We start from the raw sequence: 27,959 nt of genomic DNA on the forward strand, positions 1-27,959 counted from the left end.
CCCCACTGTCTCTGTGTGACAGACACAGACACACACACAAGTAAAAATGATAAAAACAATATATATATATATGCATACACTCAAATAACCTAAGTCCTGACCTTAATGAGACAGGGGTTGGCACAAGAAATGTGTGTCTTTTTTTGCAAGCTGTACTAGAAATTTTAGAGAAAAATCTGCAGAAGAAAGCTTAATTTCACTTTTTAATTGGATGTGTGGAGAAATGGGTAATGAATGGAACAACATTCAACCCTAGCAGGAATTTAAGAAGGAGGAACCAGTCTGAAGAGCAGCAAATGTGGCTCAGCTAGGAATGGTTCACTGTGGTATGTGTAGGTCCCACTGGATCTGCTGGAAGAGGTAAATATTTCAGAATAACGCTGGAGCTGAGGGATTCTTGCTAATGTGGCCACCAGGAATTGTCTGTCTGCTGCTTTGAGAAATAAGCCAAGTATGGAATTAAGTGGATTTCCAGAAATGAAGTCTTACACTCTAAAGGATTTCCAACAAATTTCTCTCAGTCTGTAACCCACAGATTAGCTCTAAAAGCTGAACTACATCTTTCTAACCCCTGAGCGCTGATGGTTGGAGAGTACAAGTGGGTATCAGGCAATATCTGTCAAGGATAATTTGTAGCTCTTTCACAAACCTGCGTGTGTGCTCTATTCCCTATTTCAGAGTTGACATGAAACCTTAAAAAGAGAGGTTTGGACATTGCACAGAGCCTGTACCTCTTGTTCTGGATATACAACTTCCAGAAAAGCCAAAGTGTCAGCTCACATTGACTTGCAGGGAGAGTTTGGCATCCAGACCCTGTCTCCTGATTTTAAACACTTTTAGGGGCTAAATCTGCAACAAATCCACTGGGAGATTGCCTTTGTTTAACCTTACAGCTGTAGCCATGCTTGTTCTGGAGGTGTTTCAGTGATTACCACACTGCTGCACCGGGAAAACCCCTGGCACAACCAGCCCATCTTTAGTTTCCCAAGTATCAGCCTCTAGAGCGGGGGGGAAAGAAAGTCTGAAAGGAATAGTTTCTTTGTAAGGCATCCTCTCTGTCAGATCCCTGCCCTCTGTATGGTTCATGTGTCACCGTGCCACTCCTGCCCATGTCATCCTCACATCACTGAGCTCCTCAGGGCAGCAAGACGAAGCAGGGCACAGCAGCAGCCAGTGTCTCTCTGCTTCTCTCCTCCTCTCCTGCTAATCCCAGATTGTAGAATTTGGATGGAAGTGAGGTCAGAACCAATTTAGTATCCAGCCTGAGTCACGTGCTGCTCAATTCTGATGTTCACTCAGTGTGTGCTCTGGGCAGTACAGGAGCAGTGTCCGGCCCTGGGGCCAGCACAGGGAGGACCTGGAGCTGCTGGAGAGAGGCCAGAGGAGGCTCCAGGATGAGCAGAGGGATGGAGCAGCTCAGCTGGGAGGAAAGGCTGCGAGAGCTGGGATTGTTCAGCCTGGACAAGAGAACCTTTGGGGTGACTGAATTTTGGCCTTCCAGGACCTGAAGGGGCCAACAAGAAGGATGGAGAGAGGCTTTTTATAAGGGCCTGGAGTGAGAGGATAAGGGGGAATGGCTTCCCACTGCCAGAGGGCAGGGATAGATGGGATATTGGGAAGAAATCCTTCCCTGTGAGGGTGTGGGGCAGGCCCTGGCACAGGGTGCCCAGAGAAGCTGTGGCTGCCCCTGGATCCCTGGCAGTGCCCAAGGCCAGGCTGGATGGGGCTGGGAGCAGCCTGGGACAGAGGAAGGTGTCCCTGCCCATGGCAGGGAGTGGAACTTGGTGATTTTTAAGGTCCCTTCCAGCCCAAACCATTCCATGATTCTGTGATACTCTGGGGCTAAAAACCAGAAAGGTTATCACTGCTCAAATAGGTGTTCTCTTCCTGGAAAAAGGAGAGGTCTCCCACACATTTTTGTTCAAGTCCCTCATCAGAGGTATGCGATCTTCTACCTATTAATTTTTATTTATGCAATGAAGCTCAAAAAATCTCTAATTTGCCAGTTATCTTTTAAAATACAGTCCTGTAATGTGTAGAAGAGGATGTTTAAGTGTTACAACTGGAAAATGTTTGCCAGCTTTGATATTTCCAGTACATAGAATGTTCTATACCTGTTCTCTAAGACAATATTGCACCATTCTTTACGTTTTCTGTGTCAAAAGATAAAAAGCCACACCAGAGAAATCTTGCAAACCAGCACAAGTGAGAAATGCAGTCATGAATTGACTGAAAAATTAACAACACTCTTTTTAGGTTCATTTTATTGCAGGATAATTTTCCTTTTTACCTTGAGCCATATAAAATATGGATATCTTTAGTTAAAAATCCTGAGAATTTCACAAAGTAAGCTGCCAGCCTTTTGGTTTCACAGTTTTATATTTAGCATTCAGCATAGATTTTTTTAAGTTTATCAGTATCATTTTCAAAAGTTATCATATGAGTAGATAAGGCAGTGGAGAACATCTCAAATCTTTAATATCTTGTGTGCTCTGGTTCTTCCAAAACAGCTTGTTCCTTCTCAGCTGTTTCTTTTCCACCTTGGAGCTGGAAATACATACGTGGGTGCGTGGATCTGCCTCTCCCAAATTAGACAGTAATTAGATTAGACAGCCACAGGGAAATGTTTGACTTTCCTGACAGGTATTTTGGCACGGGAAAGTTCCTGGCACTTCAAGCATCCACAGAGGATTCTGGTGCATGGAATTGGAATCCTACAATTTTCAGAATTCAGTAGTATCTGTCGAGTTTCTGAGTCAGAAACTGTCTATTTGCACAGGATACTTGAACACACTTGGGTTGGAAATACACCAATAAATTAAAGAATATTAATTGCATAAAGCTCAAGGAGAGAAAGGTGTGAGTTTAGGAAACGTCTTTAGATGGAAACAAACTCACTTTCACACAGAAATAGAGGATGTCTAAAAGATATCGATCCTTTTCTCCTAAACTGATGGGAAATCTGTGCAGCACTGGCACTCAGGTGTGTTTTGCTTTTCAAAGGGGACCTCAGTGACGAGGTTCACAAGGGAAATATGGACTGGGTTTGAAAGCTGCAGGGATAAAATGCACCAAAATATAAAATAACAAAGGCCACTCTATAGTGGCACTGTTCAGTGGCATCATTTTGTTGTCCTTTCATCCCCCCAGAGTTCTCTGAGGGCAGAGTGTGGCCCAGGGTAAAAGGGAACTTTGCCCCTGGCTGGGCACATCCCCAGGGACAAGGGACCTCAGGAGGGCTCCTTGTTTGGATGGTGTTGGGTTTTTTAAAGCAAAGTGTCTTGGAAACTGCTCCAAACCAAAGTGGGAACATGAAGGGAGCTTCCCCAAATAGATGGAAGCTGTTCTTCAGCTTCCCAAATCATGAAATGACGCAAGAAGTACCCCAGGACGTTCCTTTCCAAGATGTGTTGGCAGCTGTTAATCCTCTTTCTATCCAAGAGCCTGCTCCAGCTCCTCACACTGGAACACTTTAATAAAGACCCTCTTTCCCAGGAAAATCCAGTGTTCCCATGGCCAAGAAATAGTGTGTAAGCTTTCAGAATGTTTGCATTCAAACTTGGGTGGAAAGGCTGCTTTTCAGTTATCTCACAACATTCCCCTCTCCAGAAATTCCAACAAGGGAGGGGCCCTTCTTCCTCTCACATGTACTGAGGCACCAAATTGGAAGGTATTTTTAGTACTTTCTCAAACAAATTAACCCCATTTTCAGTAAGTATCTAATACTTGTTGAAATCATCTCCCAGTGGGATTTTACCTGTGTAAATTTTGGGTAAATCTTGCACGTGCAGGGATCTTCATTTGGACAGCAGAGGTGACCCTGGACAGCAACAGGGTGTCCCCAGCATGTAGGGAACACGAGGTCCTTGTATGAAATCTCATTTCTCCCTGGGTTTATTATTTTATGTGTGCTGAAAATATGCTGAATTTTTTCTTTCTATCTTGCCTTCCATTTTTTTTTTTATCCACACTTATATTTAGATTCAAGTGAAATTTAAACCAGGCCTCCAATATTTGTTGCTCTAAGCAGAATAAATCTACACTGTAGTAACTTTGTTGTGATTTTGTTCAGTCCAACCACACAGACCCTTGAGACCAAACCTCAGCATTTCTGACAGCCACCCTTTGGAGATGTGCCCGATTATCCCACCCAAATTTATCTTTTATTCATTAGGATTCCTGGAACTTTCACCACTTTTATTCTGTGTTATGCGTAGGAAGAAAAGTAAGAATCTCCAATAACATTTAGCCAATTTAAATTTGTGTGACCAGAGGCAGTGAAACCTTCAAGCACAGAGTGAGACACCACAAATCCCCTCTTCTTACTTACAAGCAAGAGCTGCTGTTTAGAATTAACACTTTGCTCCTCCTGAATTAAAACCTTGCCCTGGTTTGGATTAACCTTTAATTCCAAACTCACCCCCATGGCAGTGGAGTTTGTTTCCCTCAATATTCTGCTCAAGAAGCTCCAATACCACCACCTTGGCTTCTCTCCCAGGCTCTGGGTCAGCTCGAGGGGCTGAACTGCTGAGTATTTTTATACAACAAAAATCACCCCCCTCAAACAGCTATGACAACAAACCAATACCTACAATAAATATTTTCAAACTCTCATCAATTTTTTGTTTTCAATGAGAAACAGTAATTAATGATTTTTGTCTTCAGTGCAGGACAAACCTTTCTCACAGCGAAGTTTCACACAGTCCTAAGCTGCTGCCAGCAAACTCTGCTTGAACTGGCTTGTACCAAGCAGGGATTTTTATGGTCTGGAATAATTCAAATGGGTACCTGCAGCTGTACTGCCAGCTACAGTGGTCTCCCAGGCTTTTATCTATCAAGGAATGTTGTTGGTGTTTTTCATTTCTTCAAATAAAGAAGTGGCAGCAGTGAATTCTAGTGAGAAAGTTTCAAGGTATTTCAATGAAATGTCTGTTAAGATATTTCTCATTTACTTTAAGGGGGTTTTAAAGATGCTCAGCTTTAGTAAGTCTTGATATACAGAAGGATGAAGTTATTTCTTTTCACCCAGGTGTGATGCAAAGCAGCTGAGCTGATTTGCTATAGAGCATTTCTTCAAGTGTTTGCTCCTTCAAACCAGAGAGGAGCACATTCAATGCTGATTTTGCTGCTGGTTTCTTTATTCTGTGCATGAAGAGCTGAGGAGAACAAGGCAGTGCAGGGTGCTCGAGAGAAGAGGAGGAAGGCCTAGAGGAAGCTACACAGCCTTTTTTCGTTGTTGTCAGTGATTTATGCAAGGTCATGGCAGCTTTTGGATAGAGGCTACACTGCTGAGGAGCAAAGAGCTGTGATCTGACCCCTGAAGGCATCAACGTCCCTTCTCAGATGCAGGGGACAATCCTATCTTCAAAACGCTCCCCCTTTTCCTTTTATATCAGTTGAATAAGAAAAGAATTGGGGTAGATATGGCTGAACTGAGGTTTTGTGAGAAGAATTTCTTGTTCTGATTGCTCCCTCCTTTCAAAGCTTCATCCACAGCTGCTGTTTCAGATGGTTCCAGCAGCAGAATTTAGGTCTGGCTTTAGGGAGAGCTGTGTTGTCCCTGCTGAGGAAATCCCTGCTGGCCTCTGGGCAGGACTTCCCCCTCCTTGGATCCATCCTTTGCATCCATTGTGTGTTATAGTTTAATTATAAGTTCTGGACTTGTTGCTGCTCCCTTTCTGAGGGAAACACCAACCCTTTGTTCTGCTGGAACAAAGGAAATCAAACCAATTTCCAGCACTTGAGGGTAATTAAATCCTCATTGTGGTGCTGACAGTTCCAGTTGATTGGCACCACGTGTCTGTTTTAAATGGGACCCGCAGGGATAATTGCGGTGAGCCCATTAATTTGCCATTTGCTTCCTATGACACTTTACAAAAGTATCAGGCCAAGAGTTTTGGGTGGATAAAAGAGATATCTCTGCTCTTCTCAGAGCATCCAGAAAACACCGAGCTTTGATTTCTGCTCCCGGGAATTGGTTGCTTTTAAAATCTTCATCTCAAGCCTTCATTAAAAATTATTTTCTTAAGGCGAAGGCATCTTTTGGTGTGTGAAATATTTCAGTCACAAGAGAGAGAGTAATAACATTTATTTATGAAGGGGTTTTGCACTTAGGGAAGAACAGCGTAGGAATTGAAGTGTCTGGCACACCCATTTTGGAAAAGAAACCTTACTCATGTTTAGGTTCACATGCACATAAATAAGTCCAAATAGCCATAAAGAAACCTGGTTTCATAAAAACCTAAGGAAAAATTTTCATCATTATTTTACAGTGGAAACAAAGCTAAATGAAAAAGGTTTCCATTTCACAGTTATTGTGGCCCAAGTGTAAATATTTTGTCTCAGTTTTCATCTGAAAAATGTACTATTCTAAAAGGCCTTTTATTATTTATTGCCCTATATTATTTATTCCCTTTTATATCATGTTATGCCAATCGTTGTCCTGGTTCTCTTGCAATAAATTCCTATTCCAGGTGATCTAAGAATTCAAGGATTTCATTTGGGTTTTGAATGAGAATTTGTAAAAAGAGTGGACTTTATCCTAGGCAAAATTCCACGTTCACCTGTCAATAGCTTAGAAGAACTTGAATTTTAACGATGCATTTCATCACCTCTCTGTGTAATTATGGCTCAGTGATGTTTTCAGGTATCAAATCTGTGCTTCCTCTTCTTGATTAAAATGATCCTTCATTAGAAGCCACCTCTCTGCATTTGGATGCATTTTGATGACAGAGCTTCAGGCTCTTTGCAGGTCTTGGCTAGCTGAGGGTGTTCCATGCTGGATCACTTCTCTCCCAAATTATCTGGTGGCAGATTTGAAGAATAAAGATTTGAAGAATAAAGCTAATTCCTGGATGAGGTCGCAGCAATTTTACATTTAGGCAGATAACATTCAAAAAGTCTGTGTTAACTCCCCGCCCCCTTTTATTTTGACTGGGAAGATCTACCTTTATATTCACTGGAAAATAAGGAGAAAAACCCTGAGATGTGGTGTTTTAATAGTTAATTCTGTCCTTCCCCAGCTAAGGAGGAAGTTTTTAACGCACATTTTACGAGTGGCTGCATCCATCAGGAGCAGCAGCTGCAGCGATCGGAGGTGTGAAACCTGCCCAGGTGCTGCAGCATCTGTACAGGCACCTGGAAAGCCTGGGAAGAGTTCAATATTTTCATTTTCCCCCCGTGACTCCAGCTGTTGGCATCTCCAGCCTCCTGTTCCATCCCTACAGGCAGGGAGGGAATTTCCCTTCATCCTCACCTGCTGCTGGTGACAGCAGAGCCAGAGCAGATTCCTTTTATTGTTTATATTCCTTTTATTGTTTATATTCCATATAAATATTATCTTCTCATATACATTTTCTATATCATTGAACCATTATATTTTATTGTCTGGAATTACAGGATCAGACTTGCTATCCCTGAATTTATTGCCTCAGACAATAACTGAACAGAATCCAAAAGGAAGAATTATTTTATATATTTAACTGTAGTTTGCTTACTTTGCTTTAAATATAATACTCAACCTTTCTACTAAATTGTAATTAAATTATCTGTATACCTATGTACACATCAATCATACAATCAATTCAAACCAGTGAAAATCAATTAATCTGTGTTCCCTCACAGTGTGGAGGGAGAGTAGTGCAAGTCTAAGGTCTCTGAGGTTGTGATAATTTATATTAACTTGAAATATGGATTTCAAAGAAATCTCTGCTCAGGATGGTTGATGGCAGGTGTTAAAGACTTGTATGTGAATGTGTGCATCTGTTGCTTTAAGCTGCCTCAAAAGGTTGAGGTTGCGAAAATATTTTAATGTTACAGCTTCAGTTACGAAAGGAAATTCATGAAAATAAAGGTTAGTGTGTAAAAATAAAGGTTAGAATTTTTTTCTGGAAAAGGAATAAAATTGGAAAAACCATTTGCTAATGAAGTGTTTTATTTTCGGCTCATTTGTGTTGGTAACTAATTCAAACTATTTCCTTTTCTTTGACTTTAAGGCAAAGCTGTTTTAAAATTAAAATTTTGTCACCAACCTGAAAAAGTGAAACATTTGTTCATCTGTAACCAGATACAAAACCCACTGAGAATATTGTGGTTTTTCCTTTTGTCTTCCTTTCTACCTTAGCATGGGGCATTTTCAGTAGAGAGTAACGAGGAGTCCTTGGTTCAAATTAATTCAGTCTTATCCAAGTCTTTCATGGGTACTGCTGTTTTTCTTCAATATTATCATCTTTTTTTTTTATAATTAATTCAGTTTTATCATAGTATTTCATATGTAATGCTGGTTTTCTTCAATATTATAAATTTTTTGTAATTAATTCAGTTTTATCCCAGTATTTCATGGGTAATGCCATTTTTCTTCAATTTTAAAAATTTTCTGCAATTAATTCAGTTTTATCCCAGTATTTCAATGGTAATGCTGTTTTCCTTCAATATTATCACCTTTTTTTTGTAATTAATTCAGTTTTATCCCAGTATTTCATAGGTAATGCTGTTTTCCTTCAATATTATCACCTTTTTTTTGTAATTAATTCAGTTTTATCCCAGTATTTCAATGGTAATGCTGTTTTTCTTCAATATTATCACCTTTTTTTTGTAATTAATTCAGTTTTATCCCAGTATTTCAATGGTAATGCTGTTTTTCTTCAATATTATAATCTTTTTTTTATAATTAATTTTTATCCCAGTATTTCATAGGTAATGCTGTTTTCCTTCAATATGATCATCTTCTTTTGTAATTAATTCAGTTTTATCCAAGTATTTCATAGGTAATGCTGTTTTCCTTCAATATGATCTTCTTCTTTTTGTAATTAATTCAGTTTTATCCCAGTATTTCAATGGTAATGCTGTTTTCCTTCAATATTATCACCTTTTTTTTGTAATTAATTCAGTTTTATCCCAGTATTTCGTGGGTAATGCCGTTTTCCTTCAATATTACAAATTTTCTGTAATTAATTCAGTTTTATCCCAGTATTTCATGGGTAATGCCATTTTTCTTCAATATTATAAATTTTTTGTAATTAATTCAGTTTTATCCCACGATTTCACACCTAGTGCTGTTGTAGCTCAATGTCATAATCTTTTCCCCCTCTTTTTCCTCCCTGCAAGGCGAAGGGTGCTGGCAATTTCTGATGGGATTGAGCACATTGGGAACCTGCGCTGGGAGCTCGCCCTGTGCCTCCTGGCTGCTTGGACTATCTGCTATTTTTGCATCTGGAAAGGGACCAAATCCACTGGAAAGGTGAGGCTGAAATTTGGTGCAGCACTTTTAACGGGATGTGCTCCAAACCTGTGTTGGCATTAATATTTATTTCCATCAGAGCAGGGGAATTTTGCATTGCTGTGAGGAGCTACACTTGGGGGTGTATAAATCGCAAAAGTAATTGTAATTAAGAGTTGCTTGTGCTTTGTGGTTTTTTTTTTTTTGTTCCTCTTGGTTTCATGATTTGCTCTTCCCCTCATTCTGTTAGGTGAGGCTGGGTGGTTTTGTTTTGTTTTTGGTTAATTTAGCAATGAGCTTTACCAGCCAGTCCTTGGGCTCTGAAACCAGGTTGTGTTGATTTCTGTGCACAAATTCTGCAAAATTAGGGTTTTGCCCTAAACTGACAGGAGTCAAAACTCTCAGTGCTACAGAAGAGTCGCTGAGAGCTTCGATGCACATAAAAGGAGAATTTAAAAATACAGATGGAACACCAAGAACAGAAATAATGAAAGCACTCAGAGAGGGGAAAAATTATGGGGAAAATTAAAAATATTTAGCACTTTTTGAGTGAATGGCCTCAATACTGGGAGCAGAGAGAGGGAGCCATGGGATGAGGGAGAGGCTGCCCCTGGAGTAGTATCAGACACAGCTCTGAGTGGAATCTATGAATAATCAACTACACAGAGAGAGGAAAAGAGCCACAGATCTGGAGGGAGGAGCTAAAAAAAGCACTGGTTTCTCATGTTGGAATTAAGGAAACCAGGAAAAAATTGGTGCATTGAAACATTCAATTTTCAATTGTTTCTTACATAGTTTGGGTTGTGGTTGGGGTTTTTTTTTTTTGGTTTGTTTCTTTTTTAGTGGCCTCTGTTTACGAAAGAAATATTTGAAATGTAATTTTTTTTGAAGTTTGGGAAATACCAGAGTGAATTTTTTCAGCTTTGTCAACTGTACACATCTTTCACACTATCAGCATTTTGGCTGTAGCTAATTGCTGATATTCTGGGTGTGTTTGCCAACTGTGCCAGTCAATCTGGTGCTGCGTTCTCCACTCAGGGGTTCGCACGCACACACAGAGATTTCTGCAGCCCTGCTTTCATCGAGTCACTGCAGGGAAAATGCTGAGAAAGACTGTCTAGGGATGGGGATAAGAATGAATAGTTTAGAGGAGGGACGGGAGGGGAAAAATCCTAAAGGGAGGAATCTGGAGAAGCAGAAGTGATCTAGGGGAATGACAAGATCAGTGTCCCCACGCCCGTGACCTGGGCACTCTGGGGAGGTGCACAAGTGCCTGGGAGTTGTCTGAGGGGCTTCAGCTGGTGGGCAAGAAATGAAACTGAGCAAAACTGATTTTTTTTTTTCCATCAGAAGGAATGTCTGAGGATGGGAATCTATTCTAGCATGGTTTAATCTGCTGCAGGGGCTCAGGGAAAAGCTCTGTGGTGCAGGTGTGTGCACGCACACGAGGCCGGGCCGAGAGCACGCACAAAAAGAGCAATGGGAGCAGTCCTGGGCTCAGAGGAAGGGGCTGTAGTGATTTTGGAGAGGATTTACTTTACATTTCTGGAGTTTACATCCAGGATTTCATTGTTCTTCTATTGTTCTTCCCTTCTTTCAGTTTATACCATTTCCCCAGAAACAGATCTTGTGCTTTGAAAGTGGTTAACCTGTCTGACCTTTTTTTTTTATTTTCTTTTTCTGACAGTTTAGCTAAACCCTCAGCTTTAGGTAGGTGGAATAAATTGTCTTTGATTTTAGTTCAGTGGGATTTTGATAACCACCTCTCTGATGAGGTCAGGAGAAGCAGCCTGGGAGAGAACAGCCTGTCTTGGCCACGTGAAATGGGATGATAAACTTTTCAACAAGCAGAATTAACTTCTAGCCTTGCAACAGAAGTGCAAAGAAAATGGAATTAACACCCAATATTCAGCTTTGTAGGTCTCAAGCTTAAAACATTTAGATCAGGGCTCTGTAAGAGGCAGACTCATCATATACTTGCACCAAATAAACCAGTTTGCCATGAGCAGCTCTTCTGTTTCCAGAATCCTGAGGAATTCCTGAGGAGTGGTAAATTCCCACATTTCTCAGGAGACACTGTGGTATCCATGAATCTGCCTTTCCAGCAGGTCCATTGCTCTCAGTGAGGCTGTGTCTTAGCTAATATTGATAATTTATTTTTCCAGCTCTCTACCTGTGCTGCAGGTTTTTTCCCTGGGCATAAATTTGCTGTTTATTAACTTAGTAATTCCAATATTCTCCCACTTGCCACTTTTTCCAGCCTAATCTCTGGAAATCTGGGCTGTGTCACTGCCTTCCCAGAGCAGCAAACTTCCCAGCTTCAAAACAAAGGCAGCACTCAGGTGCTGGGGATGCTACAAAGGAATTAAATGTTCTGAAATACAAATGGTGCAGCAGATTTCTGGGCTGCAGTTTCCATTTCCAATATAATGCCATTTCTAATATTCATATTTAAGCTCATCCAATCACAAGCCTTCCCACTAAACTGAATGTTTCATATGCTCATTTCCAGGAAACATTTACAATTGACTTCCAGGTTTTTTATTACAATAATAGAACAGTCTGTTAAATTTATGATATACTTTAATTGGACTGAATAATTTCAATAAAAAACCACATGTATTCAAAGCAAAAAACTTCTTAAAGTTTTATCACCTTTGGAACTTTTTCAAAAGGAGGTGTCTGTGGGACAGGCTAGTAGAGAGAAAGAGGACAGGGGATAGAGGTGTGAAAGGGAGAAGGTGAGGAGAGGCTTCCTCTCCACATATTTGTGCTTTGTGAAATATTCAGGAAGTTGGTTTACCCTTCTCCTCTTTTTCACTCTGCATTCTAATGCATGGTGAAAAAAGAGTCCAAGCCTTAAAAGCTGTTATAAAATAACTCCATCATTCTCCAAGCAGCACTACCCCAGATCATGAATATTTAATATTTCAGGATATTAAATATATGAAGGCTAACATAAAGTTTAACTCCAGGGGAAGTGCTTATTACACTGTTAACAGGATATTCCAAACTTTTCCATTACTGTTCTTGAAATTCATCACTTTCTCACAAAGCATTTCCATTTTCCATTCCAACAGATGTGCAATAGCAGAATAAATCCAGGTGATTCTGGCAGCTTGCAGGTGAAATGTATTTGTGCCTTTTCAGATGATCTTGTCCTTAATTATTCAAGCTTTTCTTGCCCTGAATTACCCCATCTTAGATCTGAAGGTATTTGTGCACATTTTAGATGTTGCATGTATGCAAAATGTGGGGTCTTGCAAGGAGAAACTCAAAATCAGAAGGAGGAAAATGTGACAAAGCAACATCCCATAATGTGACGTGTGTTGTGCAGCTTGCTTGGTAATGTCTGATCTCCGTCTCACAGAGAAGTGCTTCCAGTAGCTGAGATCAAATGCTTCCAAAGATGAGGTAAGGACCGTCTAGAAGAGTGAAGAGAGTTAATTTTTTTAGCATTTAAATTATTGTTCCAGTCTCTGATCTTTAGGCTTGGTTCAGTATCTGATTCTCTCAAAATACTTTTGATTGCTGGCTATGACAATCCTGAGTTTTTCTATCATGTGCATAGGCTTCCTGAGTCTTCCCAATTTTTTGATCTTCCTGTTTCATTGATGAAATGTTCAGGTAGAAGGGAACCAGTTTGTTTATGGATCTTGATTATCCATTTATTAATTTAACTAAATGTCCCTGTGCTTCAAACTTTGAGGGAGCAACACCAGTAGCTGCCAATGTATTTTTCTTAAATTACTTGCTGAAGGCAGCAGCCCTCATATTTTCCTTTTTATTTTTTATTTTCGTGAGATTTTTTGCAAACAAATCATTCCACTGAGCTCAGAGTTGTGTCTCCCTTGTAGCAACTTCTGCCCAGCTCCTTTAGAAGGGAGGGGCCTGCTGGACTCGAAGTTATAGCAAAGCATTTTAAGTCGTCTTTCCTTCTCTTTCTTCCTTTTTGGGTGCATCAACACATCCCTGTCCTGTGCTGATATTCCTGGTTTGAAACCCTGGCAGGGGCCTGGATTTAATGAAATTGTACAGCTTGGGAGGGACCTTGGAATGTCTCTGGTGCAACCTCTTGGTTGAAGAAGGTTCAGCACCGAACTTGGAACTGTTGCCTTGGTGTTTGGCTGCATCTGAAAAACCTCCAAGGACAGAGATTGCTCATGTCTTGGGGCAACTTCTTCCAATGCTTCATCTCCCTCACCATATGAGTCATTAATCAGTTATTCCCTACATTGAGGTTCATTCCAATATTTATTTTGTTAATAAATTTTTTCATTTTTATTACCTTGTTACATTTCTGTTACCCAGCCCAGACCAAAGCCCATTTTTTGTATCATCTGTGTCGCTACAGACCATGGATTTGAGTGTCTTTAATTATTGATGCACACAAACTGATTTGAAAAGACTTCTGTATTAATAATCTAAATTACTAGACTCAAGTTAAAAAAAAAAATCCAGCTTTCCTGCCTGGATGTCTTGAATGAGAATGAGAGCTCATCAGCATTGATGTGCTTCAGCTTTCTGTGCTGTAGATGAGGAAGAGCTGAATCAAAAATATTCTAAAAACCTCACAGTCGTGCTGCCATTTTCAATTTATTGATAGTAGAACATTTTACCCCACCCACAGCATATTAATGTCTGGTTTCAAACTCTAGACCAGGTTTTGTCACGTTATGACTCAACACCAAGCCAGCATTTTCTGATGAGGAATGTTAAAAGAACATTGTTGTTCCTCCAGGATTTTATTGAGTATTAGAATATCACACTGATTGTATGAACACTGAGAGCAGTTCTCATAGATTTGGGGTCTTTTTGAATGGGTTCTTGTTAATACCATGAAAATATTCTTTTGCCAGAGCTAAACTCAAATAGTTCTTGCACAGTGATTTTTACTTCTCCGCTAGTTACTGGTTAATAAGTGATGAGAAATCCTTCCCATTGTGCAGAACCAGCTGCAAGAGAGAAAAATCTCACAGGAATCCATTCTCCAACATTTTCTGGAACTAATCTACATACACAATCACTGAATATTATTCTATCTAATTCTGACTTCTGAATATTTTGATCCTTTCCTTCTCTTTGTGCTCAGTTCCCTGAACTTCCACTGCATGCTGATGTTAGGATGTGTTCACTTTAAGCTGCCTCTCCACTTGATATATTTTAAAGCTGCCCCAGGAACAGAGGCTCATAAATCCAGGGGGTGATGGTGAGAGGTGTACACCCAGAGGCTGGGATGTTCCAGCTAAAACTGTGGATGCTGCTCTAAAATAAATCTGCTTGGTTTTTCAGATCATAGTCAACTCTGCAAATGTCTTGCACACTGTCTCATCAAGCTTTTGACATTAATAGGGCTCTGCCTCTCATTTTTACTCCTTTCCGCTCTGCAGATGCTCTGTTAACCACAGCCCAGAGAGCTCTGCTGGGAGGTTTTGCTGTAATATGAGAAAAAGCACGGATGTAGCTCCTCTCTGTACATAAACACGAGCTAAGATTCTTGATTAAATAGTTCTGTGAGTCAAAATCTAAAATAAGAGATTAAAGATTGCACAGGCTCTCCATTATGACTTTCCCCTTGATTTATCACTGGATATCCACTGCATCTCTAAAAAGGACACTGTTCAGTTTGCAGCTCATCATTGTAAACCCTTCGAAATGACCTGGCAAGCTTTCTTGGTGGTGCAGTTGTTGAATATACGCATAAAAGGCTTGTCACCTTCATTACTTGTCACCTTCATTACTCATTGAAGTATTTCACTTTCTACCACAACACCCCTGGAAAAGTTGCAAACACCAGAGTAAAGCAGAGAACTTTCTTTTGTCAAAGCAGCTGCCACAGGAAGCAGGATTTTGGGTAGAATACGTGCAAGTGAGGGCATCACTTCTTGTTTTACTCTCATGCTATTGATTTTTTTCTTTTTTTCTGTGATTGTGCCAATTGCCTTAATCTGTAATGTTCTCCATAGGGTTCTAAAAGTTACATTTAGGAAAATTGGTTAGATTCCATTCAGACTCTCAGATTTTTCCTGGTTTGAGAGTTTTATTTAACCTTTGCATGCTAAACTTAGACCAGAGTCCTGTAAAGGCTGTTGAGTGCATTTAAAGCTGTGATTGGTATGAGGGGGTTAAGATGAACTTCATGAGGGAACTGGGATTGTTCAGCCTGGAGAAAAAGAGGCTCAGAGGGGACCTTGCTGCTCTCTAAAATTATCTGACAGAAGGGTGCAGCCAGGTGGGGTCAGGCTCTGCTCCCAGGGAACAAGGGACAGGACAAGAGGAAACGGCCTCAACTTGCAGCAGGAGAGGTTTATATTGGATATTAGGAAAAATTTCTTCCCTGAAGAGGTGATCAGGTGTAGGAAGAGGCTGTGGTTTAATCACCATCCCTGGGGGTGTTCAAAACACACGTGGATGTGGAGCCTGGGGACAGGGGTGGGTTTGGCAGCAGGGCTAAGGGTTGGTCTCAATGACCTTGGAGGTCTTTTCCAACCTTAAAGCTTCTGGGATTCTCTGGAATTAATTCTGTACCTGCACAGCTGCTGTCCTTTGCAATGCTGCACTGTTCCTCACCCATTGATTAGCGCCACTGACCACTTTGATTTGCTGAGCTGAAGGCAGTGAAGGGCCACTGAGGAGTCAGGACATTTTTGGAAGTCTTTATTAATTATATCTATCAAAAAACCAGAGATGAAAGAGAACAGGTACAGCCTGTTTGCCAGGACATCTTGACATAGAATCCTGTTAACAATAACAGAAAAATGTCCTGCAAAGGGGTTTTGACATTATTGTTAATCTGTGAATGAGATGGGCAGGAAACATTCACAGAAAACTGGACCATTTAATGTGAATAAATGAGATGGCCAAGGAAATGTACTAAAACATACTTAATTCACACCCATGTTTCAACCAGGTGTAACTAAAGGTAGAGAGCCCTGGTTCTTTTTACTTTTTGGTGCTTCTGAGAGCTGCTTGTCCCAGGCTGCAGTTCTGATAAGACTGAATAGTTTAATATAAAATAGACACCTGAGCTGTTGGGAGTTTATTCCGACAAATTAAACTCTACACTATGCACTACTAAAATAAAACAAAAAGGCTGCAACTGGAGTTAACTTTTGGTTATAATTTATTTTTCATTTTTCTCTTGAGGAAAATCCCCAGAATTTTTTTGAACCATTTAAAATGCAAAATGGGAGCTCTCAGGCTCTGGCTGGCTGAGTGGGGTGTCACCTGTCCCTACTGAATTCCACAAATTCCCCCCTTAAATGTGTTTTTATAGCTCTGCTCCCTCTTCCACCTGCATTTACAGGGGAGCAAGGGATGGTTTGTGGATGTTTCACTGTGCATCCCCAGAAAAGTTCCTTATTCAGACAAAGCAAATTATTTTTGCACCCCCCCCTACATTTCCAGCTCATATTTCTTTATATTTTGTGAATGATTTATGTCACTCCCAGAACTTTGCTCTTTGAAGGTTTCCTCCTTTCTTTCCAAGGTTTTTTTTTGTCCTGGTTGTGAGGTGAATTTCAGTGTTCCTGCTTGAATTTGGCTTTAGTGGCTTTGAAATAATCTACCACACTATGGGCAGGCCTGAACAGTGCTTGTATTTCTGACTGTGGGTAATTTTGTGTTAGTTTTGCACCTCTCTCAGTGCCTCTCTTGAGGTCAGAGGCCACTCTTGAGACCTTCTAGCTTCCAGTTGTGCAAAAATCACTGCCATGTGGGCCTAAAATAAGAGAATATATTGATCTGCTGGAAAATACAAGCAGAAAAAGGACTCAGTGTGTCAATGCACGAGAGAAGTGGGGAAATTTCTGGGATTAGGTTGCTCTTTTCCCTTGAGCAGCAAGACACTGCAAGGTATCCAAGGTGCTTGAAGAGCCCAGACTCAGAGATGGGCTTTTCATACCTTTTCCCCATCATTTTGCCAGCTCTCTCCCCTCAGGAGTTAAACCTTGCTCGCCAGCAGTTAAGACTCAGCCACTGGTCTTGAAGAAAATTTATTTCTCAATAGCAGGCCATATAAAGGCTTTAATGGATTCAATGAGGCAGAAAGAAGGAGTAAAAGGACAGAAACAAAAAAAAAAAAAAAAGAGAAAGATGTGTGGAAGGAAAAAAAAAAGAAAAAAAAAAAAAGAGAACCAGGGCCCATTGTAGGAGCCCAGGAAAAGGAACTGGGCAGCAACGATTGTATCTCCTGAAGTGTCTTTTGTTTTAGCCTGAAGTAACAGCAAAGAATGGCCCTTCATGGCGAGGCTTTAACGCTCTGGCCAAGGCTGATCTCTGTATTCAAAGGGGGAAAGTAGAACATTCATGAGATGCATGCAGAGTTCCTGCTCTCCGCCTCCTCTGTGTGAGGTTTCAACACGTTTTTTTTTCCACTCTCCTGTGCTCTGAGCATTTAAGGACACCTCGGGTTTGTTAAAAAAATAGATTTTTGTGGTTTTCCCGACCTTCTGTTTGACAGCTGGGGAAAGTATCAAATAGTATCAAATTCAATCAAAATCGTTTCTTCATGGTTTCAGTCCTTCCCAGCTGCACCTTAGGGGGAAAATCCACTTTTATATGAATATTTAGAGTGGAACTATGCTCCGATCCACAGCTGAAGAGAGTGAAAAGTGTTTCAGTGCACTGAAAGACAGTTCGGGGCACATACAGGTGTGAGAGGTTGTGGGCACAGAAATCACCTGGGGTGGGCAGCAGCAGAGAGTGGAAGGCCAGCTGAGATATGTGCTGGGGCAATGCAGGGAAAATTGCTGCAAAATTAAAGGGAAAGCCCAAAGGCACAGATTAACACGGGAATCTCTGCAGGAACGATGCACTGACTGGCTAAAGGTAACAAATAAAAGTAACAAATAAAGGTTATTTTTTTCCATTGAGGTTAGCAGAACTTTTAGCCCTTTATCAAAAATACACTGAGCCAACAAAGAGACTTCAGAAATATGATAGTTCCAGTGGTTTATTCCCAGATGATCTCTCCATGGTTCATTTCTCCTCTCACAGAACCTGCCCTTGCTCAGCAGGTAACCCTGTAACCAGTGAATGATGCCCTGCAGCAGAGCATCCAACAGGAGCCAAAATACAAGCTGTCCTGTTTATTATCATTGTTGATGCACATGTCAGGGCTAAAATGTTATTCCTTCATGTGCATGGCACTGCTGCTGGCTGGGATTTATACCTGAGGGTTTCTCAAAGCTGCGTTTCCCATGTGGTTGCCATGTCCTGGTCTCTATGTGTGCACAGAATTTCTGCACAGAAATTGCAGTGAATATCGCTTTTCTCGATCCTTGATTTGGAATATTATTTGCACCTTTTCCTCTGCAGGAACACACAGGGCATCTCCTTGGTCCTTCAGTTCAGATACACAAATGTTCATAGCTCTGACTTTCCTAATGCTGCTCCAATTTCCTATTTCTTCCCATGAAGCAGAATTCTCACACAGGTAGTTTGTCCTCAGCTCCTGCTAATCTATCCAGCTTCAAGACTGGCTCATTACTTGCAGTTTGGAAGCAGTTTTAGGTATCTATCCCCACAGCACCATATGCCAAAGTTATATTAAATGAAATTCCTGCCAGTGGGAAGGCAGTCTCTGCTTTCTGCAGCCAGCAAAGTCCAGATTTCTGGCTTTATCTACAATGTGAAGATGTCTTTGTAGTACAAGTTTTGTTTACAAGGCTGTTCTTGTGAGATTTACAAACTTGAATTCTGTATCCCACCCCAGTGTCAGCTCCCGTGGCTCAGATCCAAACTCACTCCCAAGAATGGCAAAGCCTAATGAAATAAATTGCCACATGAGCAACAAAGGCAGCTTCAGGCAGTTGCTGGTGTTGGGCTGGTAACTAAAACACATCCCCAGGAGTGACTTGGCTGCCGTGCACCTGCTATTCACTGCTGCTGCTGAAAAAAACTTGTGTGGTTCAGAAAAGAAAGGAAGAAACTCAAAACATCCTCTGAAGCTTGATTGTGTCATAGAAAGTAGACATTTTAGACAATTAGTAGATAGTCGTGTTGTAGAAAGTGTGAGACTCTGCTCTTAATTAGCTGTAATAAAAAATTCTGGGCTCTTTCCTGGGGGTATAAAATCTGTTTGTTGCTATGAGGGAGAACTACCACGGCTGAGGTCAGTGAGGTTTTTTTAGTGGTTTGGTTTGTGTGTCCCTTGTTCCTGGAGTGCCCTTCTGAGGCTGGAATCTCAGTGTGCCAAGTGTGGCATGAGCACAGGGAGAGGTCTCTGCTCCCCAGGGAGAGACCCTTTGCATCCACAGAGCAGCACTCAGGGATCTCTGCTGAGCTGAAGGGATGAAGGGAGAGCTGAGAGATCAAAGCATCTCCCTAAGAGAGAAGAATAAATCTGTGGCAGTCACACACTCCCAAGTCACCCCATCTTCCAGCCTAAGGTTTTCATCTTGTGCTCCCTCTCATTTTTCCTATGCATCACGTCACCTTTTCTTCTCACACTGAAAATCTGCTCAAACCAACAAATTAATTGCAGCAGTGTCACATTGGTGTCCTACAAGTCATCCTTGAGGTGATTTAGAAGCTACATTTAGAGGCTGCTTAGTGGGGAAGGTACAGAGCAATAAAGGCTCGATCAAGGTGTGACTAACTGCATTAGAAGGGCTGGAGTAGCCACAGGGAAGGGAAATGTGAAGAATTAGGGTCGGGATGATAAGGATGCTTGCTAGTTTGGGTGGTGAGGCTATTTATTATACTTTTTGTTATTATACTTAATGCCCAAGTAGGATTGCAAATGCTTCATGGTGAATCCATCTCTCAGCTGTCACCATGGTGATAAGAGCTCGTGTTCCTCGGTGGCTGATAGGAACTGGGCTGTCATCTTGGGGCACACAAACACACGCCTTTTCCCATGTAAATGGTGAGCTCTTTATTCTCCTACAAAAGTCCTGAACTTCCCAATAGAACCACAGGATGGTTTGGGTTGGAAAGGACAAGACAATTCATGGAATCATGGAGTATCCTGAGCTAGAAGGGACTCACAGGATCACCCAGTCCCATCCCTGGCCCTGCACAGACACCCCAACAACACCCTGGCAGTGTTGTCCAAACACTCCTGGAGCTCTGGCAGCTTCGGGGCCGTGCCCATTCCCTGGGGAGCCTGGGCAGTGCCCAGCAGCCTCTGGGGGAAGAGCCTTTCCCTGATCTCCGACCCAAACCTGCCCTGGCCCAGCTCCAGCCGTTCCCTGGGTGCTGTCCCTGTCCCAGAGAACAGAGATCAGAACTGCCCCTCAGCTGCTCCTCCTCTGCCCATCCTGAGGAAGCTGCAGCCCCTGGTGAGGTCTGACCTGTTTCCCTCAGTTTCAGGATTGCAAAAACCATCAAAAGAAAGAAGAGGTGTGGGTGAGCTATGGGATATCTTCGCCTGCCAGTTTACAAACCACTTTCCCCCCCATGATTTACTGCACAAGATTAAATAATGCTGTGGTGCCCAGAGAACTGCAGAAGTGACTGAAAGATTTAGAGGTGGCTGGTAACAAACCTGCTGGAGTGCTTGGAGGATTGATAGAACCATTTTCAAAGAAAGTCTCACATATAATTAGTTTTGGTGCAAAATTCTAGGGAAAATTCTTATTCCCATTGAATCAATGTTTTACATTTTTAATATTTGCAATTATTTAAAATATTATGCATTTGTTTGGTGACTTCTCAAAGGCTGCAGTTCCTAATTCTCTCCTTACCTCCTGGTCAGTCAAGGCCTGCAAGGTGATTGGAGACTTCGGTTGATATATTGACCTCTTCTGACTGGCACATTTTACCTTTTGAGGGCACCTGAAGGAGGAGATCTGGCTGGAAAACCTCCCCTATAACCCTTCTGGTCATAGCATTGTTTCCACTTCCCAGACTTCATCCAGCAGCATTTTTTGCCTCAGTGCTGGTGTTCACTTGGGAGTGTGTTTTTGTGTTGTTTTTGTTTGTTTGTGGGTTTTTTTAAATGCAAGTGAGGAAAATCAAGCAGGAGAAGAAAGGAATCTAAGCCACAGATAATAAGGAATGTTTTGGTAAATCCCTGTTTTCCTGGAAAACGTTGATTCAGTGAAACTAATCATTTCAGGGAATCTGATAATTCCATGAGGACAGCACCCCTCCAGGAAACCCAGTTCTGTGTTCTCCAGGAAGAGTCAGAGGGAAACAAACCCTGCATCAGGAGAATGAGTTGGCCAAAAATTCGGGGTCCATTCCAATGAGCATTTAAGATCTTACACGTTTTGGAGTGACAGGAGAAGTCACCTCCTGCCCTGTTCTGACCTTTGCATCTCTCTCTGCTTTAAGGTGGGTCAGGACCTAAGGAGTGAGAGCTGGCAGATCTGTCTAGAATAACTAAAAATTCCAATCACATAGTGCCTTATTGAATCCTCATTTCTGCCCGTGTAGAACCAGTTACACAACTGGAAATTCAGGTGCTCCTGCAGGATAATTCTGGCCAACTGTAAATTATTTTCACAGAAATGGGGTTGTCATGAGGAATAGTCATCCCCTATTAAGCATTTTTTTGAGCAAAATGCAAACTTCTGGGGGTATATGTAACTCATTGTATGTGGTTTGTCTCTGAAGGTAAACTAGGTAGCATTGAGAGGTCTGAAAATCCTGGAAGGTTCTGGAAAGGAAGAGCTTTATTTTATAAAAGCTTGAACATTTTAAAGACCTTTACAAATGGAAAAAACCCCCAACCCTCAGTTGATTAATTAGGCTTAATTTATATTTAAAATTCTTCCTGATTGATTTTTAAAGTTGACTTTTACTTGATTAAATAGCAGTCTTTAATTCTGAGATATTTGTGGCTCTGCAAATTCCCTCCTTGATGGGAGCTCTACATAAACACTTCGCTTGCAGTGATGAGCTCAGCCAAGATGCTGAAATTTGCTTCCTCCCTGTCAGTCCTCCTCTCCCTGCCCACAACCAGAGGGCAGCTCTTTGTCTTTGTGCACTTGAAAGTCAAACAAAAAATCACATTTTAGTTATAGGATGCCATTATTTCACTACTTAATCACCACTGTTTGTGGTGGAGATAAAATAATAAACTTCAATCAATGGTCTTTTCTGAGTAAAAACCCCACCAACCCCAAAACATCCTCTGCTTTTAAAGGAGAAACCTCCAACAAACACATTCCAGGTGCCAGGGACAGTAACACTGTGATTTTAGCACTGGAAATCTGCTTTTGTATTACACAGGGAGAGCTGTGTCTGCCTGCCAAATTGTAGTGCTCGTTTTCCTAAAGGTTTCCTGCAACTTTCTGCTTTTGAGAAATTCCACCACAGACCTTCCCCTGCCTCCCAGAGTTATTTTGGGGACGTCGTGTTTACAACTGTTGGGATTTTTGCATAAGCAGTGTGGTAAGAGCAAATAAACAACGTGAGGAACACATTTTCTAACAAATTCAGAGCACATTCTCGTGTTGGTGTTGAGGATTGGTGCAGCCTTCACTTTTTTCATCAACATAACTCCTCTAGGAACAGTTGGTGAGTGGAGGATTAATGTTGAGTGTGGAAAATATAATTTTGGAGACGGAGGAAGCACTGGGAGGAGGCACTGAGCTCCTGAGTTGTATTTGCTGTAGATATTTATCTATGAAATAGATAAATACTTTCCTTTTTGGCATTTAATGACAGCAAAAATGTAATAACATTAATGACACATTTCCAACAGTCTCTCAGTTTTTAGCTCAGGTTGATCCTTGTTTAGTGCGGATTCACTTGTGAACATTTAAAACCACTTCAGAGCAGTCACCAAAAACTACTCTGCACTGATTTGTGCACTGTGTATATTTTACTGTGAATTTGATACTGTGAACTTGACCAAGGCCTATTCAGGCCGTAAGGAATCCTTGAAATATAAGGAACTGTGACTTAAAGACATTATTTCAGGATCCAGCCTGATTATTTTTGACCACTCCCCCTTTTTGGAAGCTGTTGGCACATTATTTTTCACTGATTAGGTCATTATTAAGCTGTGCATGTACTAAGAATTAATCTGGTTATCTGCATTTGCCATTATTTATTTTTTAAAATAATTTATTATTCATAAATTTATTTGCCATTGTTATTTATTTCTTTTTAATTTTATTTAGTATAGTGTTTAAATGCAAGTGCTCCCATAAATGATTGCAATAATGGGATAAAATTCACTGGTTCTACATTTTAGATGAGCACTTTTGTGTGTTCTGGTCTCCATGACTGGGATTTCTGGATATGTCTGCATATTCTGCTCTTGGTAGTCTTACAAATGAATGTTTTGGGGCAGGATCTGCTAATTAGAGAATTTTTACTCGAATAAAAGGAAATCTATCTTTGCATTAGCTCTAGACAGTACACTGATTTTTTTTATTAAATAGGAGGTCTGTACAGCTGATCCAAAGAACCACCAAGCCTGAAGAGCAATTTTAGCAGAAAGAAGACAGATCTTGATTTTACTGCTCCTGGGCAATCTGGAAACAAACCCAGCTGTTGGAATTAGCTGGGAAATAACACATATTTAGAAAAGTTGATGCTGCTTAAGGAGTATTTATGGGGAGAAGCAGCTCATCATGGAAGTGAATTGTTCACTCAGTTCAGCTGGGAAAATGAGCTGCTGCTGTGTGTGGGTATTGTCTGCCCCTGGTGCTTTCTCATTGTTTTCCAATTTTAGCTGCATTCCTCGGTTTCTAACAGAAAACTTTCTTTTTCTTTTGGCCCTTTTGGCTACAGGCAGGCAGTTTTTGGAACAGAGAATATCTGAAATGGAATTTGGGAAGTGCTGAAAAGTGTATAAAGTCAGACCCAATGTAAAAAGCGATTTTTTTTTGCTGCAAAAAAAAAAAAAAAAAAAGGAAAATAGTTTTTTCACCCATTTTTAACATGGGATTAAGGCTTCTAAATAACGACTTTGGCTTGTTAAAGCATTTTTCATTCAAGACAGATCTCCCTTCCACCCATTCAGTAGAAAGAAAACCAAACCAAAATGAAACAGAATGTTTTGGGTTTTTTTTTAATTGACTAATGAATTCGGGAGTGAAGTTTTCATTTCATTGGGAAGGAAACCGTTCCAGAGTGACTCAGGCTTTCATTTATTTATTTATTGCCTTCACCACCATGTGGAAAAAAACTGGGACTTGCACAGCTCTGCCAGGTAGCGATTTTTCCGTGTCCCAGGCAATGACCTCAGTGTGATGCAGTGCTGGAAGTGTTTATTCCTTTCTGCAGTTATTATTTCATGTGGAATCTTTTGCTTCCTGTGATCACTCAGGTTCCCCCATCCCTTCCCCGAGTGTCCTCTCTTGGCCTCTCTTTTCTGGCTCATCTCATTGAATTTTCATTCCCAGTGAATTTTTCCTCTTTGATACTTATTTCTCAGCTCTCCAATCTCATTAAATTTTCTTAGCTGTTGGGGTTTGAATTCCTTTCTGCTCGGAGTGAAGCTGTCTGCACTCACACATGATCCAGTGGTCATTTGGAAGGAATTCTGCAGTTCACAGGCAATCTGGTTGAGGATGGTTTACTGGAATTATTCTGGAGCATGATTCCCTCTGTGGATAAACAAAGATGACAAACAGAAGGTGATACTGAATAAATCCATAAAACACAGAGAGAAAACTGAAATATCAGCTGTTTTGCTGATTCTAACCCCTCCCCTGATCCCAATTACACAATTCCACTTATCTGCTGTTCTGTTGGGTTTTTGCTTTAGTTTCTTTTTCAGCATATGAAATTTTAGCTTTAAATTGTAGGTAGACCTCGAACATTTTCCCCCTTTTGACATGCTGTTAGAATCCTTGTGAATCATTCCTTTATACCATTTGGCACCGTTTTTCTTGTAAATCCAATTAATGTGGAAAATCTCTCCTTTCAGTTGTCACCTGTAGCTCTGTGGATGGTGTAGAGTCAGATGAGCAAAAGCCTTTCTTTCCAAACAATGCTGCATGGAATATTTCACACTGCACCACGGCAGCTGGAAACGAAGACCTTTTGCAGAGTTTATCATCTGCTGGTACCATCTAGGAAATCAGAATTTGTGAAACTGGCAAACATTAGTGAGGCCAAGTCTGGGTTGACTATGGCATGTGGAACAATTAAAATAATTTTGATGGCGATCCTGCCCAAATTGGTGGTTCCTGGGTGTGTCTACTCAGACCAGAGCTGCCAGGCAGTGGTATGATAATTATATTTCTATAATTGTGCTAATATGTCCTCCTGGATAAAAATTACTTCTTTCCTTCTCACGTCACTCAGTGGAATTTTGGTTCCTGAGCAGTTTCTCCACACAGGAATGTAGTGCAGTGTGGGCATAGTTGGAGGTTTCATTCTAGTTCTCCATGGTCATGGTTTCAAATAAATAAATGAATAAATAAATTAATAAGTAAAGTTAAATGAACTAGGCTGAAAACACTCAGTGAAAAATAAGGATGAGCAGGGCACAGGGGCAGGTCTGATTTCCCACAAACACTTTAATAGTGAGTTCTGGCAAATCTCTGGCAATTCCTGCATTGATATTCCTCACGTTTACAGGCCAATAGAGCAACAGAGGATTTTAGGGGACAGGGATTAAGAAGCCAGTAATTTCCTGAAGCAGCCAGAGAAATTTGATGCCATTTATAAAACGCAGTTGGTTCATTATAGTGCAAACGAGCTTGAACATTGCAGCTTGCAGGGGAGAATTCCAGCAACTTCCTGGCCTCCAAGTCATATTTTGTTCAGGAATCCTGGTTCTGTTTTCTTAGCCAGAGCCACGCAAAGGAGGGAAGTTCTCTGCTCCATGCTGCTGTGAGGAAATGTGTGAAGCTCGGGCTGGTGTGTCCTGTAGAAGAGAGAAATCTGGTTTGGGGCTTTGAGATTTCCATGGGTTTGGGGCTCCGTTCACTGCATGGAAATCTTCCTTCTTTTTCTCAACAGGGTTATCCTGAATTTCTTATCCTCACAAGCCATATCTCCCTCCCCCTGCAGCATGATCTGGCTGGAGCGTTCAGAAAACCACCTTTTCAGTTAGGACAAGAAATTCAGCAGTCCCAGGGGACAAATTGGAACACAGGCACACATTTGTGTTGTTAACGTAATTAGGTATGGAAAGATGAAACTGAAATCTAGTTCAGTTCTCAAAATCTTTATGGTGCCTCACTTATGAAATAATTTCATAGGTACCTAGATGTGTATTTATTAACATTGACTGACATCTAAGCCCCTTGAAGGTTTTGGTATTTGAATTTCCAGTACTTGGTGCTCAACTTAATGCCTATTCTTTGATAATTAAAGCTCGTGGCAGTCAATAAAGTATCCATTCTCAGGATCTTTGGTTCCAATGTACTTTCAGTTAAGCACCTGAGTACAGTTCAGAGTTGTTGGGTGCATTTCCACCTATTTGTATGCCTAAATATCGTTGTAAATTTTCCTTTCAACCACATTGTAAGAGGAGAACTTGGTGGAAAAGATCGCCTGCCAGAAATTTTTATTTTGTTTCCAACTGCTTAAACATTGGCATGGCTCTGACAAGGGTTTAAAAAAAGCATTTTGAGCATTGGGATGCAAATGAACATACCAAGCAATTAAAGTCAATTAAAACAGGATGCAGTGTAATTAGAAACAGTTGTGTTCACATTGATATTCTGAGAGGTTCGATGCGTTGAAAGAAAAGAAAACAATTCAGGAAACTTTTAATGCCAGACAGATGTGAGGATGATGCTAATAATGGCACTGGTTCCTAAATTCCCCATCCTGCCTCACCTCAGGAGCTCTTGGGAAGGGGGAGAAAATGGGAGTTAATGTCTCTCTTCCAACACAGTGCACTCACCTGTTGCAGTTGGAGCTTTGCAGCCCCAGGAGCTGTGTGAGCACTGACACAGATCAATTATCAGCAGTGTCAGTGGGCTTGGGAAAGAGGGATCTTTCCATTTTTCCCACTCCTGCTTCCTTGGTGTCCCTTTCCTTGTGGTTCTGGATATCTGCATGGGTGTTTATTGCCAGAAATCCTGAGCCAATGGTGCTCTGTTTATATCCCTGCATGGCAACCAGAGAGCAGGGAGAGTCCTCATGAGGCAGAGCGGCCTGATGGCCGAAAAATTTATTGGAGGTTGTGGTTCCAGTCCTTGCTGCTGTGGGATTGCACAGATCCCTTTACCTGGCCTCTCTTGGCTGCAGAGATGAATGGTTTTGGCTCTTCCTTGATGGAGCTGAGAGAGGAAGTCCTCCCAACACAACCTGGGGAGGAATCTGCCTCTGCCAGATTGCGGCGTTTGCTCAGTGGGGCGTTCCAAGGCAGCGGTGGGATGTGCAGGAAGCAGTGGATGTGCTGCACAGCAGGGCAGAGAAGGAAGGAAATGCAAGGAAACATTACAGATATTCAGGTGCAAGCCCTTCAGTGCCATCACATGGATGTGTCTGCTGACTACTACCCTCTGTTAAATGCAGCTATTGATTTAAAACAAGGGGAAAAAATAGCTGGCAAAGAGCCAAATAAGTGAAAACCATTAGCTGGCTACTCCATCCTCTCCACCTCATTTAAGGCTCAGAGCAGGACCGTGTCCATCCCGTGTGTTTCTTTTTTAGTTCTCTGTAGCTGCTGATCCTTTTTTATTTGAAACCTAAACATGGAGAGACAAGGTTTGAACTCAAAGTTTGAACTATTTGAACTCAGCCAGTCATAGCAGTTTGCATTCCCACCAACAGTCAACAAATGTAAGCACTGGGATAAATCTTCCCATTTTGCATTGTATTGACCTATGAATTCATCAGTTCAGGCATTTGGGACCTAGAGGATTAGAATGAT

The 27,959-nt window shown here is 41.2% G+C and overlaps 1 protein-coding gene across 3 annotated transcripts in view; it reads left to right on the top strand.

The window, feature by feature from the left end:
• The window catches only part of SLC6A11 (solute carrier family 6 member 11), an 87,010-nt gene that overhangs the window by 13,295 nt on the left and 45,756 nt on the right, over positions 1-27,959 (top strand). For all 3 annotated transcript variants that reach the window (XM_032120650.1, XM_032120652.1, XM_032120651.1), the window contains exon 6: positions 9,106-9,238. In XM_032120650.1, coding sequence (XP_031976541.1) covers positions 9,106-9,238 — 133 coding nt within the window. The remainder of the gene's footprint in view (positions 1-9,105; positions 9,239-27,959) is intronic.

The sequence above is a fragment of the Corvus moneduloides genome, chromosome 11, assembly GCF_009650955.1.
Source record: "Corvus moneduloides isolate bCorMon1 chromosome 11, bCorMon1.pri, whole genome shotgun sequence".
NCBI classification, from domain to species: Eukaryota; Metazoa; Chordata; class Aves; order Passeriformes; family Corvidae; genus Corvus; species Corvus moneduloides.